At 39.4% G+C, this 18,754-nt stretch overlaps 2 protein-coding genes across 5 annotated transcripts; one reads left to right on the forward strand and one right to left on the reverse strand.

Moving 5' to 3' along the window:
* Nucleotides 1–8,140: 8,140 nt before the first annotated feature.
* LOC116250947 (uncharacterized) lies at nt 8,141–10,122 on the reverse strand. 3 transcript variants are annotated; one of them, XM_031624956.2, is made up of 3 exons: nt 9,938–10,122; nt 8,607–8,746; nt 8,141–8,493 (listed from the first exon to the last, which is right to left on the reverse strand). In XM_031624956.2, the coding sequence occupies exons 1-3, from the start codon at nt 10,119–10,121 to the stop codon at nt 8,401–8,403; spliced, it is 417 nt and encodes a 138-aa protein (XP_031480816.2). In that variant the 5' UTR covers nt 10,122; the 3' UTR covers nt 8,141–8,400. The 3 variants fall into 3 exon arrangements, with proteins under 3 accessions (XP_031480816.2, XP_031480812.1, XP_049932930.1); XM_031624952.2 differs by having other exon boundaries at nt 8,607–8,751; XM_050076973.1 differs by lacking the exon at nt 9,938–10,122 and adding an exon at nt 9,546–9,631 and having other exon boundaries at nt 8,607–8,751.
* Nucleotides 10,123–11,900: 1,778 nt separating this feature from the next.
* Nucleotides 11,901–17,626, forward strand: LOC116251296 (VIN3-like protein 2). 2 transcript variants are annotated; one of them, XM_031625466.1, is made up of 5 exons: nt 11,901–12,152; nt 12,263–12,344; nt 13,042–13,720; nt 15,921–16,240; nt 16,337–17,626. In XM_031625466.1, exons 2-5 carry the CDS (start codon nt 12,299–12,301, stop codon nt 17,260–17,262), a joined length of 1,971 nt encoding a protein of 656 aa, XP_031481326.1. In that variant the 5' UTR covers nt 11,901–12,152; nt 12,263–12,298; the 3' UTR covers nt 17,263–17,626. The 2 variants fall into 2 exon arrangements, with proteins under 2 accessions (XP_031481326.1, XP_049933074.1); XM_050077117.1 differs by having other exon boundaries at nt 11,912–12,180.
* Nucleotides 17,627–18,754: the final 1,128 nt, after the last annotated feature.

Consider the following 18,754-nt stretch of genomic DNA (forward strand, 5'->3'; position numbering starts at 1 on the left):
AATGACGGGCCGCTGCGTGGTTCCTAATCTTATGCCTAAGTCTGTTTGGCAATGGGAACAGTAACAAATGAATATATGTAAGTGTATATATGTAGCGAACATTTTTCTGAGGACTCACTATTGGAGGCACTTTTGAATTATTTAGGAGGCATTTGATATGATATCTTTAGGATTGAAAGATCAAGCTTTCTTACCTCTCATCTTGAATCTCTGACATTTTCTCGATACGAAAAGGTAAAATAAGAATCTTAAATAAGGTTCTTAGTCTGACCTAAACCCTTAGTTTGATGAAACATGAATTTTTAACGTGGATCTTTTGTCATATTAGTAAAATCAAGTCACATCATGTAAGCCATGGATTTCAAGTGCAGAGCAATCAAATGCCCATTTAGTGTTTCAAAAAGTGACGCATTTTATCATTAATGTATTGGCTAACAAAGAATGCATATTAAGTTGTGGCAACACATTTACTAGTATAGTAATTAAAATCCTTTCAAATGTAATTGCAAAGTTATGGGCTTTACCTAAAACAAGCACACCGAGTGAATTGGAAAAAGAATGCACGAAAATATGAATAGCAAATATTACGCGGATACAGATGAATGTGGGCAATGATACGAGAAATATGAAGGAAGCCTCAAAATTTGAGACGCGAGATACTTTTATAAAACGATGGTACAAGGAAAAAGTGTATTAACTGCGAATAGCAGCACAAATTTTGTTTTAGATAAATTAATAAAATGTCGAAAAAAAAAGTGTATACAAGTATAAATTAATGTTTGCAAAATAACCATGTACGTGTATAAATTAATTTTTTGCATGCATTACTATGCAAAATATAAGTACAATAAGAAAAGATCATGACACAACGTTAAAAAAATGAAAGAATCTCTTTGGAGTGAAAATAAAATATTCGAGATGTCCTTCGAAAGGATCCTATGTTGTTCTAACGCTGAAGCTTCAATCTAAACTATAGCACGACAATTTTTTATTGTAAACTGAGGCCGGACGAAGATAGTCGCAGGCTAGAACGGCCCTTCTTCACCAGCCAACCGCCTTAGGCCAGTGCCGCTGGCGACGAATGATTGGCTTCTGACGCTACAAAATCAAAAGGAAGAGGGTTTCCTCCGTTTTCAGGCGAGCCGATAGCTATTGAAAAAATACTTAATCAACGCGTCAGATGATAGCTGGCCTACCTAACCTTTTTGGTCATGCCCTCATGTATCTGTTTTTTTCTCGACTGCAACGGAAAAGAAAGAAACGAATGGTCATCGTCTCCTGGTAGGAAGAGTGAATAGAGTGAGGAGGATCATTGAATGAACCTGGACCTTGCTGCACTTTAAGGCCACGTTCCGGCGCCGGGCAGCAGGCATTAAATTTACACTTCTGTGGTGGCCGGAGAGGGAGACGTTCCACCCGACGGTGGGGCCTGTTGCTGAATCCATCCTGGCATCGGTTCCGGCGTCCGCCGTTGCTGTTGGTTTCAAGTTTTACAACAAGGATGGGGCGCCAATCTCTTAATTTAAAAGATAGTAAAAACCTCGCAAGTCAGACTTTAAAAGTTTTGACAGGTCGTGAAATTTTGCCCGTCGAAAACTCACATCCTTTCTTTGGACGGAAAAATCTTCTTCCCCCTCACAAGACGCTGCCTGATGCAATGTTTTGAGTGTTTGTGCTCTGAATATCAAATGATTTCACCTTCTCAAATCAATATATATATATATATATATATATATATATATATAGAGAGAGAGAGAGAGAGAGAATTTGGTATATCCTAAACCATTTATGTGACGAACAAAAACCAGATCTGTCAAACTTTTGCTAAAAAATATTTTGGGCATGTGTGCATTCTAATTTGTTTATAAATACTATTTGAACATAAATCATCTCTTTGTTCAAATTACTTTTAAGAAAAACATTGATTTTCTCAATATTAAAAACTACTACCTTAGTATATGTATCTCTTTAAGACATCTTTAAGATCGCACCTATACTGTTACATTCTACAAAAAAAAGTGTCAGTTAGCAATCAATTTTGAGAAGTCTGGTTTTTGTCCCTGATTTAGTGGTTGTGTGGGAGATAACAAAAAAGTGTTTCAGAAAAGAACTTATGTGTTTGCTGCCACATGACAGATATTGTTAGACGACTAAAAATTAAAAATTTAACTGATGCAACAATGGTTTGTAGTGTCTTTAGCAACAGATTTTTTACTTCCAATATTCTAAACAACATAGAATTTATTGTATATGTATTATTATATGTGTGTGTGTATGAGAGTTCAAATATGCCAACGTAGATATTGTTGTATGGCAAATGTTAAAAAATCTATCACTAAATATCGGTCGTCTAATCAAATTAGCAACATATTATGGTGCAACAACAGTTCAAGGTATGTTTAACATAGTTCATGGTGCCTTTAGTGACAGTTTTTTTATTTTTCAGCTGCTCTGCATACTATAGCGCCTACATGAATCAAACAAGAGACCACCCGATGCATGTCTCCTATCTAAGCAACCAACCATGCTATACTCTTTTTAGAGAGAGACACAGAAGTGGAGGGTGGTTGCTCACCAAACAAGGACTGTGAGTGTGAGCTTTCATCTTCTTCACTAAAGCCGGTAGTTCTTAGAGCTACAAAAGAATGTGGAGCGACTCTGGCATCATCGACGCAGGCTGAGCAGACACCGCCTTCTTGTGGCCCTAACCCCGACGATAGCGATCAATTAAATTCTCTTCACGGCAGGGCCCCAGAAAAAGGAAAGGAAATTATAACGATGGCGATGCCCCTCCCACCTGCTGCTTCCCTTCCCTGTTAAATGTTGGCCTAAATCTGTCTTCTCACCATTTTTCATTAATGGCGAATGCCTCGCTCCCCCTTCCCAACTTCCTTTCTCGGCTTCGAAAACCATTGCGTTGCTCGCAATGCGTGGCGGATTAGGTATGAGTTTCTCTTTTCAGGAAGCAGCCCCAAACCAACTCTCTCGGTTGTTGGGAGAGTTCGCCATTAACTACAACTTCTTTCTTAAATTGTTAAATCAAAACAAGACACCGACGCTGCAGCTCTCAAAAGGCATGGCAACAGTGGCAGAGCCATATATGTAGACTGGTGTGGGCAGTTGCCCACACCATCTTCTCAATTTTTCTTCTTAGATAGTTTAATATTTATTGTTTTATACATATATATGCCCTCCAAAAAATTTTTATGGCTCCACCACTACATGGCAACTGGGCCGACAAGTTAGCTTACACAGAAACGGTTTACAGTTTAACTCTTGCTGTCACCTTTCAGTGTATTATTTTTCAAAACTGTAAATGATAGCAAGTGTGACACTTCGAGTAGAATATATAGTCCGTTCAAATCGTGGAAGTATAACAGTATCCTAGTTAAAAAAAAAAGAAAATAATACACTTCAAAATTAAAAATCAACTTTTAACTTAACAGGTTGTATGTTTTGCTCCTAAAAAAAATACTCCTCCTGCCTGCTCACCTAAAATGAGAAAAAACAGAGTCTTCTTCTAATTTGATTTTATTACCATGTTCATTGTACAGACGCCATAAGTTTTGAGCCAATGCTGTTAGAATCGCTTTTGAAATTGAATCGGTCGATTCAGCAGAATCAGCAATGAATTGATAAAAATAATAATAATAATTTTTTTTACTTAAAAAATAAGTGCATAGATAGATCTAGGCAAATCACTTAAAATACCAAAAAAATTAACAATTGGCCACTAATTTGATTCAAAGCCTTTTCGTGCCCATGTCGATGACATCGGTTGAAGGTGACCAGACTCCCTTTACTTGTCTGGACCATCGCGACAGATAATTATGTTTAAGGTTGTGTTTGTTTCACTTCTCATCTGACCTTAAATTCATCACCTGAACATGTCGCACGAATTTAAATTCATGCTACTTTTGTCAAAGCGCACCTTTTTATGATCCGAAGCTATCAAACGCAACCTTGAAAAACTTAGCCTAAATTTCTGAAATTTGCTGTATGATGCTCCGATTCTCTCGAATTGTGAAACGAGGTTCGTCCTTCCTTCGTCAAAATCTTTCAATTGAAGCCAAAAGCTCCACTTAACTTAGTTTTAAGTAGCGAGATATCCAGGACCTATCCGTCAAATGTAACTTTTTTTTTTATTTAAGTTATCATTTTCCATGTATTTGCATGATAGTAGTTGTTAATGATCAACGTTTATATCAAAGCCCAAATTACGACCTGAGGTTTTAACAAAAATGTGTTCCATAAGAACCTTGCCAGCCTCAGAAGGATGGGAGAGAATTTTGAAAAAAAAAAAAAACAAGAGAGTATTGTAAGGATACTCAATGGGAACAGTAACACATTTGTTTAATGTATCCACCCTAAAATTTAATGCAGCTTCATAAAAAAATAATATGTTTTCTGAATTAAACTCAAAAATTTACCCTAATTTTTAGATCAGATAATAAGTTACTATTTCAACAGCCAAACAAACTGTTTATGTAACTAATAGTTTTAAATTTTTCTTTTAATTTTATGTCTGACCTTGTCCCGGTCACCAAGCCCATGTAATAAGTTCCAACCAATGACGAGCAGCTATGACAGTCCGGGGACAGATGACACTATGATAATTGATACCCCAAGGGGCTTCAGAGTCGTACGCCATGTGGCTTATGAAAATTTGGCAGTCCTTAAAGACGTTTGTTTTCTTCCTGCAATTCAATTCACTTCGAACTTCAAAGCCATTCTACCGCTTCTTCCATCTTCAATTCATGAAGAGAGAAGCAAAGACTCTAAACTTTTCATCAATTCACGATGCGTTAATGGCCTTACACGTTGTCTTCCAGCAGTAGCACTCGGATCATCGTTGGCTTTTATCAATTAATGACGGTGGCTGCCATTACATTTGGTGCCAAGCTAGCAAGTCCAGAAAGCTCTGTAACCCACCGGATTGTGCAGCATGGCCGGGGAGTTGGCTCAATCATTTAAAGCAGTGCCGACGATGCCAAAGCCAAAGGCAGAGGCCAACTATTAAGGAGGGGAGAGTGCCCACTGACTCAAATCCACCGGGGGTGCGATTGAGCTTTTTGTATTTTTCTGGTGACTTTTCTATGTATTAGGGGGAAGAAAAAAAAGGAAGAGGATAGAAGCAGATCATCTTCCTGCAGGGTTTGGGGTCATATCCTTCAACTGAGTGTTGTACTTACTATCACTTACATTCCAAATAAGTAACATAACAAAACGTGATAGTGACCACAGGATTTGAACCACAAACTCCTTCAATAATTTGCTGCCTGGTTACACTATACCCATTGAGCTACAAACTCCTTGAATATAAGCTACTTTGCTGCCCAGTTACACTGTACCCATTGAGTTATAATTATAGTTGACGCAGTATGATGATGAGAACGACACTGATCGATGTGTTCAACAGATCGGAAAATTGAGAGTCCAATATTTAAGCTCGGGCGGCACGAATTTGTGGTACTCCGTATATGCACGTTTGGAGATGCTTATCCGGTCCATCCATGTGCAGTAATTCATGAGTTAATAATCGCCGTGAAGGTGTTACTGTCATGCCAACTTCCCCTTGTCAGCGTTGATGTGCACAGTATATTCAATTCTCTCTCTCTCTCTCTCTCACACACACACACACAAGAGCTTCCACTGTAAAACAGCTTCATCCAACTGTTTGAACTAATGTCTTTCAGCTGTCGTCCCTGTCATGATGCCATAATGGTATAACTCCTTGTTGGGAGGCCTGCTGCAATGTTTCTTAGATGTAAGAGCTTCTAAATTTAAACTGAAAATTGCTCGGCCATGCGTACAGCCGGTTCTATTAAAAGCTGAACTTAAGACCTTCAAGTTGAATGATGTCAAGGACTCAATAACCAGCACTCAGTATAATTAAACTCCAACTAACCCCAAAAGAAGAATGTTTAGATCTTAAAAGCTTCTAAATTTAAGACAGAAATGCTGAACCATGCCTATAGTCTGTCGTATTGAAAGTTGAACTTGAGACCTTCAAGTTGAATTATGCCAAGCATTTAATACCCATGATTCAGTACAGTGCACTGTTTGTGATTTAGATCATGTGCAGTTGTGAGCCTGAATCAAGTGCACTGTGTCTGGTTGACATTAAAACCTTGTCCAACCCCTGTTTCCTGCCTATTTCTTGTCCATGTTCAGATCAGCCTCAAGGACCACTGTCTCGGTTCCACGCTGGTATGGGAAAATGAGGCTTAATATCCTCATTCTACAACATCAGAAAATGATTCAAACAGACCGAGACAGGGCACGCTGAGTCCGAGGGCACCTCATCCAGTTCAGTCATGGTCCACTACCAATATGCTGATTTAGCTCAGGTATCTGTTGGGACAGATGAAAGTGGTCCGAGCTGGTCATGGCAACCGTGCAGCGTTTTGGGGAACTTTGTGTTTTGTCCTGGATTTGAGATTCAATCCGTGATTGCTGGAGCTATGGTTCTTGGACAGAAGAAGACACCTGCTACCCCGAACTAATAAGGTGGGCACAATGCTTAGATCGAGTGCCTGGATGGGCACTTAAACCTACCAGCTATATGGATGGCCCATTTCTATGTTCATTGAGTCTAGCCTCAACAGTTATATGTTTAAAGGACTTCCAAGTCTCACAAAGAACATTCAAGATTCCCACCTATTGCATTTATAATACTTTTAATGACAATTGATAGCTCATGAAAAGGCTAGCAGTCATTAATTGGTTAGATTAGGAAGGGGAGGATTTCAAATGCATTGCGACAGTAGTCACACTAAGTACTTTATCCGTCATTTAGTTCATATGCGTGCATCATGGAAGCCATGAATAGTGTGAGGTGGTCCATCTTGATCGCATTTGCTTTTCACCCGTTGTCATTTTAGTCCACTTTGATTCCATCTTAATTTTCTTTAAACCAATGAAAGAGACAATTGGTTCGTCTAGAACCCTTTAGATGCAGGTACGTGCGATGATTATACCGGTGGCCCAGTTTCATCCAGGTGTTTGAATAATTCAGCCATTATGAGTTTGAACTACCATAAACTCATTTTCATCACATAGGTTAACCACTCCCCTGGATTGATAAAGGCGGGCACGGTTCTAATTCACAATCTCATTTTAATCCTAAGCTCACATAAAGTGAAAGATGTAACTAGAAAAGTATAACCAAGCAATGCCCGGCATGACAAATTTCATTTGAGCATGTTTATTGAGGGAGATCGAGGGTGGTAGCCATCTACACCCCACATGAGAAAGGCATTGGGTGACCAGGCTTGTAATGTATTCTGTACTTTCTGTGCTAGACTGTTCCAAATCTCCAGTTTCAGCAAAGAAAATCGTTCTTGATGGTGCCACAAGCAACCATCAGCAAACGAAACGCAATGTATTAACCAGACCTCTCTTTCAAAACACACAAATGCGCTCTCTCACACACACAAATGAGGCTGTTTGTCATGCCAGCGACAACAGTGGAAGATTGAATGTCAATAGTCTCCAGCTGAAAGCAATCAAGGATGAACTAAGGATACACAGATTCGAATACCACTTCCTGGCACCGAAGATCAATCAATCAGAGATGACTCCGTTAAGGAGAATTATATGTTCCGTAATTCAAATTATGAGCACGCAAGCAAAGTACATATTTGTGCAGGAAAACGAAGCCAGCACCTTAAATATCCTATTATGATTTATAAGTTTGTAAATAAGTAGCCGACGGGAAAGAACAGGTCACATGAAACCAACCATGATGAAGCTAGAATTAACTTTTTCGTAGTAAAGCACAAACTGTGAAACGGCAGCTCAGAAAACTGTGAAACGACGGCTGAGAAAGATGACATAAATGATAAAACCACAACAAATGCTTCCATCTCAAGAAGCTTCAACCTATCACTAGAGATTAACCTTCTTTCCAGTCAAAATCTTGACGAGTTTCCTCATCGTATCTAGCTCTGAGAGGGAACGCTTGCCCATCTACACTGGCACCATAACGAAACTAAGCACAAAGCAGAAACCACAGAAGGTGTGCTAGATGCACCTATGCCTGCTCAGACATCTGTGCAGGTCTGCACCTTGCACACATACGCATGTACGCTGCTAGGCACGGGTGGATGCACCGACACATATACAGGCAGCTAACTAGTAAAGGCAAGAAGTAAAGCAGAACTCATATCAAGGAGGATAATTTACTGAAATACAGATTGGAAAAGCAAGCAACCTAAGATGGCTAAGATTCTTTGACAAGTGTACTTAGTCTTGGGTCTCTAACCAAAAGCAAAAACTCTTCCTCCTGATGATTGGTACATCGACAACATAGTCATCGTGGGGGCTGGGAGGGGTGGGTGTTTGGATGGAGAGAGAGAGATGTCACCGAGAATCAAATTTGACATGAAGTCAAGATTCTTATTTAGAGACTGATGTCTGCAGCGGCAGCACACTTTCTATTCCTGTTGATTCAGAGTTTTTCTCCGCCACAGCTTTTGACATCCCAAATAACTGGAAACAACAATGAGAGGCGAAGTCAACAATTGACAACTGACGTACGGAGAAAAAATGAAACATGAAATTACAAGTGAAATCACCCTTATATTCAACCAAATTAAACATACCTTCTTCATGGTCTTTTTGAAACATTCCTTATGCTCATCCATAGAAGCATGGATAAATTCATCAAAATGATCCCTCAAATCAGCCAAAAAGGTAGCATCCTCCGACTTCTTCTTTCGACATTCAGGGGCCATCTGAGACACTTACCTTACCAACGTGCAAAATTTGCAAATCAGCCCTCCATGGCCATATCGATATAAAGAAGGGAAAAATCAAGGTAAACTGAAACGCCTCAACCAAATAAAAGAATCTCATAATAAATTAATTTCCTCAAAGACTTCACAGTAATCTGCACAAAGACACTGAATGCCTAAGCCAGCAAGACAATCACAAGGTCCATAACTTCAAACAATAAACAATTTGTTTTAGCTCGTCGCATGGATATCACGGAAGCAGCTTCCCATTTCAAAATTTGCTTGCGTGCTTTTGTTTTCCGGCTGGCCCCATACCACGTTTTTCTTGCTGATGTATTATTTTCAAAATATTCACTTCCCCAATTTAGCTCCATGTGTCATTTCCTACATACTTTTCATTTACTGGTACTATGGTGTATCGTGTGCATTACAAATATCATTGCAACTCTCAGCTTCAAAATCAGGAGCGGTAGCAGGAAGCAATAATAGAATTGCACTGTCTTCTCATTCGCAACTATTTATAACATGTGAGTTCACTTTTCCTTTTCCTCGACAATGCCTAAATTCTGTTGCTTAATTTCTGGAATCTCGCTTTAATGTCACCGAATAAGAAATCTGAATTCCACTAAATTCTTTCTTCTACCTATCTAAGCAAGATACTATGTTAGAAAAAGAAGTGCAAAACCAACAGTTCCATATAAAGAAAGGCAATAACAACCTTTCGGAAAGAGCACTATATTTTCTTGGAACCAAACACAAGATTTTTACGATGCTTTGTTCAAATAAATATGAACTGTCTCTCCTTACCTCCTCAATGGGTCAATTCCCACTCTTTCTCCGAATTTGGTGCAGATGCATCAGCAAATTAGTAATTTAGTAGTTCACCATAAGAGAAAAGGAGAAAAACACACACAGACAGAAACGATCAAAAAATGGACAAAATCATATAAGCTTCTCTGAATGGTGCACAAACAGCAACTTCAGAAAATCATATTGATCCACGTTCTCCAGTATAGTTTTTTTTTCACTAAGTCCTAGAAATAAACCAAAGGGCATAACAAAGCAGAGGCGGAAGAATCATCGATCGTTCTTTACTAAAATACATCGATTAAGAATGCAAATCGCAAAAAATCCAAGAGAGCAATAAGCAGACGAGAGACCGGAAAGGGGAAACCAAGAAGGGCGCGAACTTTACATACCTCCTCCCGATTGATTTGTGGATCTTCCCAATTGAATTCTAGGGTTTACTCCACAGGCAACAAAAAGGGAAAAAGAACCGAGACAGCAAACTCCACGGAGGGAAGAAAGAAATTCTTTTAGTCGGCAGAGAGCGAAGGGGCAGCGTGAAATCTGTGTGCAAACACGGGGGGGGGGGCGCCGCATAACTGGCGGAACTCGGAAGAATCCCGTTAGCTATTTCTGAAAATAAAGATGCCGTTAATATCGGTTTATTTATTGTGCTAAGTTAAAAAAAACTCCCCGCGTTTTTAACTTCTTCGCGCGTTAAATTAAAGAACGGCTGGCGCCCGCTGCTTCTCCCGCGCGGGAAATTTCGGGATGCCAATGGTTCGGGTACGACTCAATTGGATCCGTATCGAATTGGACCCGGGTCGGACTTATTGGGTTTTGATCAAAAAGTTTGGTTTTACAGTTTTTTCGAGTATATTTATGAGTTTAATATAACTAACTAATATGATTTTTATAGTAAAAATCTGGCTCGTTTACGATATGATTGCTTTCGGGTGAGCAAGGGTATTAATCCCACCACTCGAAAAAGGCTCGAAGGCCCCCATTCCCCCTGCCTCTGAGGTCCTGAGCTGCGTTGGTGTCAGCGATAGCAACGGTGCACCCTTCAGCTTAGATGTCGCGCCCTACCGCCTTAAGACACAGGAACATAACGCCTACGGGAATCGAACTAAAGACCTGCCTTAGTACAGGCCCCTAACTCAACCAGATACGCTATACCCCTTGAGGCACGATACGTCGAAAGCTGTAAATAGAAAGATAGGAATTTATTCTTCTTAACTTCTCTTGTTATAACTTAAGAAACAAGAATCATGGCTTTTAATTATTGCAACGAGCTCACGTTTTGATGTTGGCTATTAAACAATAATTTGAGGCTAAATTATGTCATCCCTAAATGTAAAATGTTGCATCCTTTGATTTTGTAAATACCTTCCTTTTCGTAAACTCCTAATCGCTTTGTTATCGTTTCACTTAACCCAGTTGAATTTGAAACCAACGGTTAATCTGTTCATGTTTGAAGAATTAAGCATGAGATATGTTTTTGATTTATAAGACAAACTTTTCTAGAAAAGTTGGACTTTGAATCGTATGGCCCAACAAACTACTAGATTATTGTTTATTTGTAACTATTGGTTATTAAAAAGATTTCAAATCACTGAATCGTAAGCACTCGGAGTCAAAACCGTTCAATGCAAAAATATCAATTGTCGATGGGGCTGGTACGAAAATTTATTCAAAAACGGCTGAAAACGGAACTTCTCAGCCACTAGTTACGGTACACTTCAATGACTTCATGATTCTTTCCAATAAGAAATTCTTGTGTGATCAGAAAGTCAGACCTAGTGGACCTGTTCAAAGAATTTTACATTAAGGGGCTTCGCTCTTAGTGGTATGACAAGAATCATATATTTAAAAAACAAATTAGTTGACATCCTATTAAATTTTCAACTTAACAAATCAAATCCTCAACGATCACCATCCATGGCTTGGTATGTTTCCATGTTTTTTTTAAAGGGTAATTTTATAATTTTGCAAGAGAAATTTTTTTGGGTTTTGTTCTTTAAAAAGAGGGATTTCATTAACTCCTTATTAGAGCCATAATATATAACTGTTTCTAATAAAATAAGCCATTTTCATCCTTCTGTCTAAAGAAGTCAATTACTTATTTTTTGGATTACTACGAGGCATATATGAGACATATATTATTATCTTTAACAAGGAACCATAACAGGTTGAAAATGAATAAAATGCTTGGTTGGTTAAAGAGAAGACCGTCTGATATACGAGTAAAAATGAAACTCAAAAAATTGTTTCAAAAGTTGTTAAAATGTCCGGTGGAACTCCGAGCGAGAAGATGAAACAAACGAAAAGCACAAAAATGTAAAGAGAACAAGAACAATGGGAGAAAGCCAAACACCGACCTCATCTCTTTCAGATGTTTCTGAAAACCCCTTCGGTCATCCTTTCTTAAAGCTAACGACGGCAGGGACTCGCCACGAGTCTGAACGAGGGGCGTCTCCGGCCAAACGCCGTCGTCAAGTCCCTCACTCTACCGGCCGGTCGACGTCCCTCTGGCGAAAAATACCGAAAGGTGGTGGTGGTTGGCAAAGTTGGGCGGCGCCGCTCTCTGGGGGCATCCACCACCCTCCGCATTCGCATCTCTCTGTGGTCAACCACTTTCTTAGATTGGTTCCATGTTCATCCCGACCCTGACCTGGGCCTATTATTCTTCTTCTCTGGAGGAACCTCTATAGCAAGTGCTTTTTTTTTCTCCACAGGTTGTGTTGAATGCCCGCAGGACTGGTCTTTGGTTGATGAGAAGGGAGTTGACAGTGGAAGAAATGGAACCAAGCATCACAGGTTAGATTTTTTCGGCATTTCATTATAGAAGAGAACCTTTCGGCTTTTCTCTTATAATTGCTCGTTTTCTGTTCTTTTCATTTTCTAATTCATTCTAGGTTTCCGTATATGCGTTGATTCGAAATATTGGGAATTGTTGGAGTCGTTGACGCCTTCAGTGATTTTGTTTTGGCGGTCATTTCTTTGGTTGGAATGATTAAAATGGTGGTTGTGGTTGTGGCCATTGTGGTCTGCGGAAGTGGGGAACGCCATGGTTTCATCTCTGTAGCTGTGTTGACTGATGCTTGGTACAATCATGAGATGAACATCATTTTCTTAGGATGGCATCTTCTTCTTTGAGCCTATGGTTGTCAAAAGACTCGAAACTCGAAACTTTTGATGCCGTGCAAAATGGTGGTCTAAAACACTCTATGCCTTTGATTATGGGCATGTTTTGTCTTGTTTAAAACATACTTGTTATTTCATCATACTGGCGGATACTTTGAAAGGACAGGCTGATATAATGCCGAAAGAAGAAGATTCTTTTATTTTGAAACTATTATATATTCATCGATATAATGAATGTTAGAAAACAGTTTTTTTGGCATTTAGTATATTTATTATTACTTCTTTATACGTTATTGTAACACCTACGCCTTTCTATGCGACGACAACTTTCCATCATATCTAACTTAATGCCTGTTATCTTAATATCCAGGTAATGCATTTGATCCAGCTAAATGCAGTGAGATGAGTCTAGAGGAGAAGAGGCAATTCGTGTATGAGATCTCACAGAGTTCAGAAAGTGCACTGGACCTTCTTCAGTCTTGGACACGTCGAGAACTTCTGCAACTCATCTGTGCGGAAATGGGCAAGGAGAGGAAATATACAGGTGTAAAAAAGACTAAAATGATCGAACTTCTTATCAAACTAGTTTCTGAGAAGAAGGCAGGAAACTCTACTGCTGATCAAGTTTGTATATCCCCACCCTCATCAGATAGCAGTCCAAGGAGCTCAAAAAAGCAAAGGAAAAAGGATCGTCCGCTACAAGTACCTGTCGATTCAAGCCATACATCAATGATGAACTATAAGCCAGAAAATGTTGATGTGGTTCTATGTCAGAACTTAGTATGCAAAGCTAATATGAAGCCAGATGATGCTTTCTGTAAGAGGTGTTCGTGCTGCATTTGTTACCGTTATGATGACAACAAGGATCCTAGTCTTTGGTTAGTTTGTGGTTCTGATACTCCTAATCAGGAGGATTCTTGTGGAATGTCGTACCATCTTGAATGTGTTTTCAAGCATGACAAAGCAGGTCTATCTAAGAATGGACGGCAGCCCAGACTGGATGGCGGTTTTTATTGTGTATCATGTGGTAAAGTGAATGGTCTCCTCAGGTAATAAGCTGATTTTTCCTTTATAATCCCGTGCCATTTATGACTAAATTACATTTGGGAACATTTTATGATGTTGTTTAGCTGCATTTTTTCTGTATTTACTGTACTGACAGCTAAAGCTATTACTTATTAACCTTACTTCGTTGGATTTTATTAGCAATCTTATTTATTTGTTTTCTTCCTTCATAATTTGATTGACAAGCTCTGTCTTCAAGTTCGACGTACCAAACTAATTGGAAAGTTTAGGGCTGCTTTTGTGGTATTTGTTGAGTTTTATCTTTGAGATGCTGAAAATTCGTATAAAGTAGATTGGCTTATCACAAGCTAGTTTTGCACTAAAACCAATAACCCTTACTTCATGATGGTTCATATTTTTTGTATACAACAAAAAAGCCTGAGCATGGATGTTTGTCACTGTTATAAGGCCTAAAAACGTCGTAATATCTTAGCACTGTCATTTTTGGCTTGTGAACTAAAAAACATAATTAGGAAAGAAAGGATCACGGCTCTCTTATGTCGTACTATTTTAATCTTACTTTTTAGTAGACCCTAGGGTGGCTAAAACTTCCTTTAGCAGGTCATGATCTGCAGATATGTTGAGAATATTACCATAAGAGAGAAACGATTGTTCTTGTGATCCATTTAGATTTAACACATTATGGTAAAACATATAAGAGCATCGAAGTTATATTATCTGCAAAACCAGTCTGGCTGTCTCTGAATGGCTGATGAAACTAATTTTTAAATTTGAGCAGACAATGCCACAGTTTCCTTTTTGCTGGCACAGTGTAGGTTACCTGATGAGAGTTTTGGTGATTATAAGAGATGTTTAACTGAATAATTATTGAATGTGTACATAATTAAGTGTGGAAGTAAGCATGAAAATAATGCTTAACATATTATTTCTTGGGTTTATTTTCCCTAACCTATCATGGGGAGATTTGAATGTAAATATCTAGGGACAAGGTACATATGGTACTGACAATTGGACTCCATCAGCTCTTGTTGACCGAAATAAATGGCAAGAAAGCTTCTTTTGTCAGTTTTCAGCGGCTGACCTTAGAACGGAAACCTTACGGGCAGTAGTAGATTGTTGTCGAATAAACCGTAATTTAAATAACTAAAATGAGCAGAACAAGCAATAACCGGGAAAGAACGATGTTGCTAGCTGGAAATCACAGAAGCTGAAGGATCTTTCTTTCTTTTCACATTCCAGCTGGGTTAGGTAAACAACTACCAGTTTACGCCAAGAGATTCACAAAGTATTAATTGTTGCCCTCCTTCAAGTTGAAGGTCTCAAACCCAACCTTCTTGGTGGATGAGCTCTTGCTGGCACCATAGAATTCTTTCTCATCATAAAAAGGGAATATCATCTGAAGTTCTAAAAATTAAAGAATTCTTATAAGATTAAAGTTCTCGATATCAAAACAAGGGCATGTAGCGATGCCTCTGTTTTAAGTAGCATGGACAGAGAAACGGAAAGAAGGCATAGCAACGTTTTATTTCCATTACCGTGAGTTAATTTTCATTTCTGAGCCATGGAGCAAAAGGAAAAATAAGGTAGAATGATATCTTATTTGACACAACCTTCTGCCTGAGTTGGATGTGGATGTGACATCTTTATCAGAACACGTCCTTGGTTGGGTATGGTAGGGCAGGAAATTAAATTGAGTGTTCTCATATTTCTAAGGGTGTAAAAAGCTATGTCACATGGGTGCGGGTGCGGGATGCGGCAAGTTAAAAAAAAAATTGGTTGTGGGTGCGGCAAGAACATATATATATATATATATATATATATATATTATTTGTCTATATTTTAACTTTTTTTATCAAGGTTACCTTGAATCAATATATCAATGAAAACTCGGCCAAAACATTTTTTCAGAACAGCCAAAACTCACTTGATGCCATGTCGGGCAGCACCAGCACCAACACCCTCAGCGATGCGGGTGCAGGTGCGCTACTATAGTTGGCGCACCCGTGTGACTTAGGTAAAAGGAACAGCTAATACATGCTTTTTCAAAGCAAGTGCCTTCAGCATTTTGCACTCTGTAGACAAATCCTACGCTGAAGAAAATTCCTTTTAGTTTAATGTAGTCAGAACTATAAAAGCAGATTTTCAAAAAGAACCAAATAAGAAGGTGTGAAAATTGTGAATTCACAAGGCTACTGAACACGCCTATGTCTCTTTTGCCTGCAGATGTTGGCGGAAACAGATACTAATTGCAAAGGATGCTAGAAGAGTAGATGCACTCTGTTACCGGATAGCGTTATGCCAAAAAATTCTGAAAGGAACTAAGAGATACAGGGGACTTAATGAAATTGTTAATGTGGCTGCAAAGAAACTGAAGGAAGAGGTCGGTCCTCTGCACCAGGTATCTTTGAAAATGGCCCGTGGTATAGTAAATAGACTCTCATGTGGTGCTGAAGTTCAAAAGCTCTGCTCTTTCGCAATAGAAGCTGTTGATTGCATGCTGCAAGCACATTTGGATCGACCAGTCATTTATCCAACTTTCCCAGGTTTGTCAGGCTTTCTCCTCTCATACAAAGAATTCTTGGTTCTTTCGCATGCTTTCACATCCATAATTGTGAAATCACTTTTCTATTATATCCCAGAAAGAACTACTACCACTGCTTTCCTTGTCCGCTTTGAAGACATCTCACCAACAAGAATCATGGTGATATTAGAACTTGAGGACAAGACATCATCGGTTGATATCACTGGTTGCAAATTGTGGTATCGGAGCGCTGCTCTTGCAAGTTATCCAGAAGAACCCATGTGTATTTTCCTGCATGGTGAAGCCAAATTTTTGGTCTCTGACCTAGATCCTTCAACTGAATATGTTTTCAAGGTCGCTCCTTTCCGTGATTCTACAGAGCTTGGAGAATTGGAAGCTAGGTGGGTAACTACAGAAATCTCAAGCGTTCACAAAAATACATCGACCAGCCATGGCACTGACATTGATAAAGTAAACTGTGGTTCCACTCTAGAAGAGGAAATCGTGAACGGTGAGCATGCTTCCCTCATCCAGGCAGAATCACAGAGGGACTCCAATTCCAGTGAAGACAACCAAGCCTCCAAAGTTCCTAAGACAGGCCATGGGACGCACTCGAAGATTCACTCTTCATATGAAGTCAGTGACAAAAATGGATGTGATATGCCCTTGGCGATGGAGATTGTGCCTCTCACTTGCTCAAATGCGATGGCAATCACAGACACTCCATGCAAGCCAGACACCACCAAAGAACCGCCAAAATCTAACAAGCAAGTTACAGAAGGACAGTATGAGCATTGTGTCAAGGTGGTCAGGTGGCTGGAATGTGAAGGGCATATGGATAAGGAGTTCCGAGTGAAGTTCTTGACATGGTTCAGCCTGAAAGCTACTATGCAGGAGAGGAGGGTGGTCAGTGTTTTTGTAGATACACTGATTGATGATCCGGCTAGCTTGGCCGGGCAACTAATCGACGCATTCTCGGATAGAATTTGCAGCAAAAGCCCACCAGTTGCTCGACCTGGATTCTGTGCCCGACTTTGGCATTGACCACACCTTTGTGTTCCACATAAGTTGGCAAATAAGTGCCGCCTCTGCCAGGTTCACAGAGCGTCATACATCAACAGCCGGAAGTTCGCCTGCGTCCAACCTTGATGGCTTGGGATTGATGCCATTTCTTCTTCTTACGGAAATGCATTTATTGTTTATTGTTGTTTGCTTGATGACTTCTGTATTTGGTCTTAGGCCTCTCTTTCATTTTTCTGGGGGAAAAAAATGCTAAGCCCGGTTACTGTAGATATAGACACAGGCTGTTGCTCAGGCCAAGGATATAGTGCTACGACCTGAGCGGGAACCTTTGTACTATATGTACAACCATTGAGCTCGAACACTAATTTTATAAAGTTTAACTGAATCAATCTCTCTCTCTCTCTCTCTCTCTCTCGACAGTTGGTTATAGATAAGCGGTATGCATTATATTTGAATTGAATTTGATACACCCACAAGAATACTTACTTTATTGTATTTGGGTCTATATGTCTGTAGAAATTAATCTGTGACAGATTTGGTCGGGATAATCTAAACCATGTTTTACATGCAGTCATGAACTGGGTTCAGATCTCTGTTGAAATTCAGTAGTCAATGTGAGTTTTATATTGGATGTTGAACAAGCTGTGAACCATTGACATTCTTGTGTCTGTGCAAAGAAAAAAAGCGTGGTTGGCGGTGAAACTAGGAATGTCGGTGGCCAGGATACAGTTCTGGGATTCTGGGTTTTTCTGCTATACCTGATTTCTGTGAATCGGGATCTCATTATACTTAGTTTATTCAAATCTAAAGAGTTTGCATCTCTTAATTGAAGCCGATTAAATTAAGGTGCAGAATGCTTTCAACTCAACAAGTCATCGTCATCTAAAATACGTGCATTGTCCATGGACTCCACAACAACAGGCGGGCAAGCTTTGTTGATAATCTTTGGGTTCAGAGCAAATTTGATTCATCCGACATTTTTCTTGAAAAACATTGCCTCTTGTCCCCTTCCCCCTCCTTCTGTCTGTACCACGTAGGGCATTACAATAAGTCAGAGCCAACTTGAGCTCCACTCGAACTTGCTCAGTTATGCTTGACTTGTTTGTAACAAGTCAAACTATAATTAACTGAAAACTTGAGCTTATAAATGAGTCGAGTTTGAGTCACATGAACTCAATTCGATTAAATTCGAATGAGCTCATTTAATCTAGGTCATCATTTTTTTTTTAATTTTCAAACTTAAAACCAAAGAAAGATATCAAGTTAAATGGGGACTTGGTAAACAAGCTTAAACGAATCAAGCTTGAGCTGGGACTCGGTTTATCTAGCTCAAACTTAAGCTGACTTTGTACAGCTCGACTCAAGTTCAAGCTCATGAGTCAAGTGGAGCCGAACTGACTCAGTTCGATATCGACTCAGCTGGTGTACAGCCCTAGTCTTAGGCAGTATCAAATGTATGACGTCCCATTGTGCACTTCTGGAGATTCAACTGCATTTATTGCTTCATGTTCAC

The sequence above is a fragment of the Nymphaea colorata genome, chromosome 3 (genome assembly GCF_008831285.2).
Source record: "Nymphaea colorata isolate Beijing-Zhang1983 chromosome 3, ASM883128v2, whole genome shotgun sequence".
Classification (NCBI taxonomy): Eukaryota; Viridiplantae; Streptophyta; class Magnoliopsida; order Nymphaeales; family Nymphaeaceae; genus Nymphaea; species Nymphaea colorata.

Excerpts from the sequence above, each read along its gene's own strand:
- LOC116251296 (XM_031625466.1), top strand. The coding sequence starts at position 12,299 with ATGAGAAGGGAGTTGACAGTGGAAGAAATGGAACCAAGCATCACAG. Across the intron at positions 13,721-15,920 it reads AAAGTGAATGGTCTCCTCAG|ATGTTGGCGGAAACAGATAC; the intron begins GTAATAAGCTGA and ends TTTTGCCTGCAG. Across the intron at positions 16,241-16,336 it reads CATTTATCCAACTTTCCCAG|AAAGAACTACTACCACTGCT; the intron begins GTTTGTCAGGCT and ends ATTATATCCCAG.
- LOC116250947 (XM_031624956.2), bottom strand. The coding sequence starts at position 10,121 with ATGCGGCGCCCCCCCCCCCGTGTTTGCACACAGATTTCACGCTGCCCC. Across the intron at positions 8,747-9,937 it reads CACAAATCAATCGGGAGGAG|TGTCTCAGATGGCCCCTGAA; the intron begins GTATGTAAAGTT and ends TGGTAAGGTAAG. Across the intron at positions 8,494-8,606 it reads TCAAAAAGACCATGAAGAAG|TTATTTGGGATGTCAAAAGC; the intron begins GTATGTTTAATT and ends TGTTGTTTCCAG.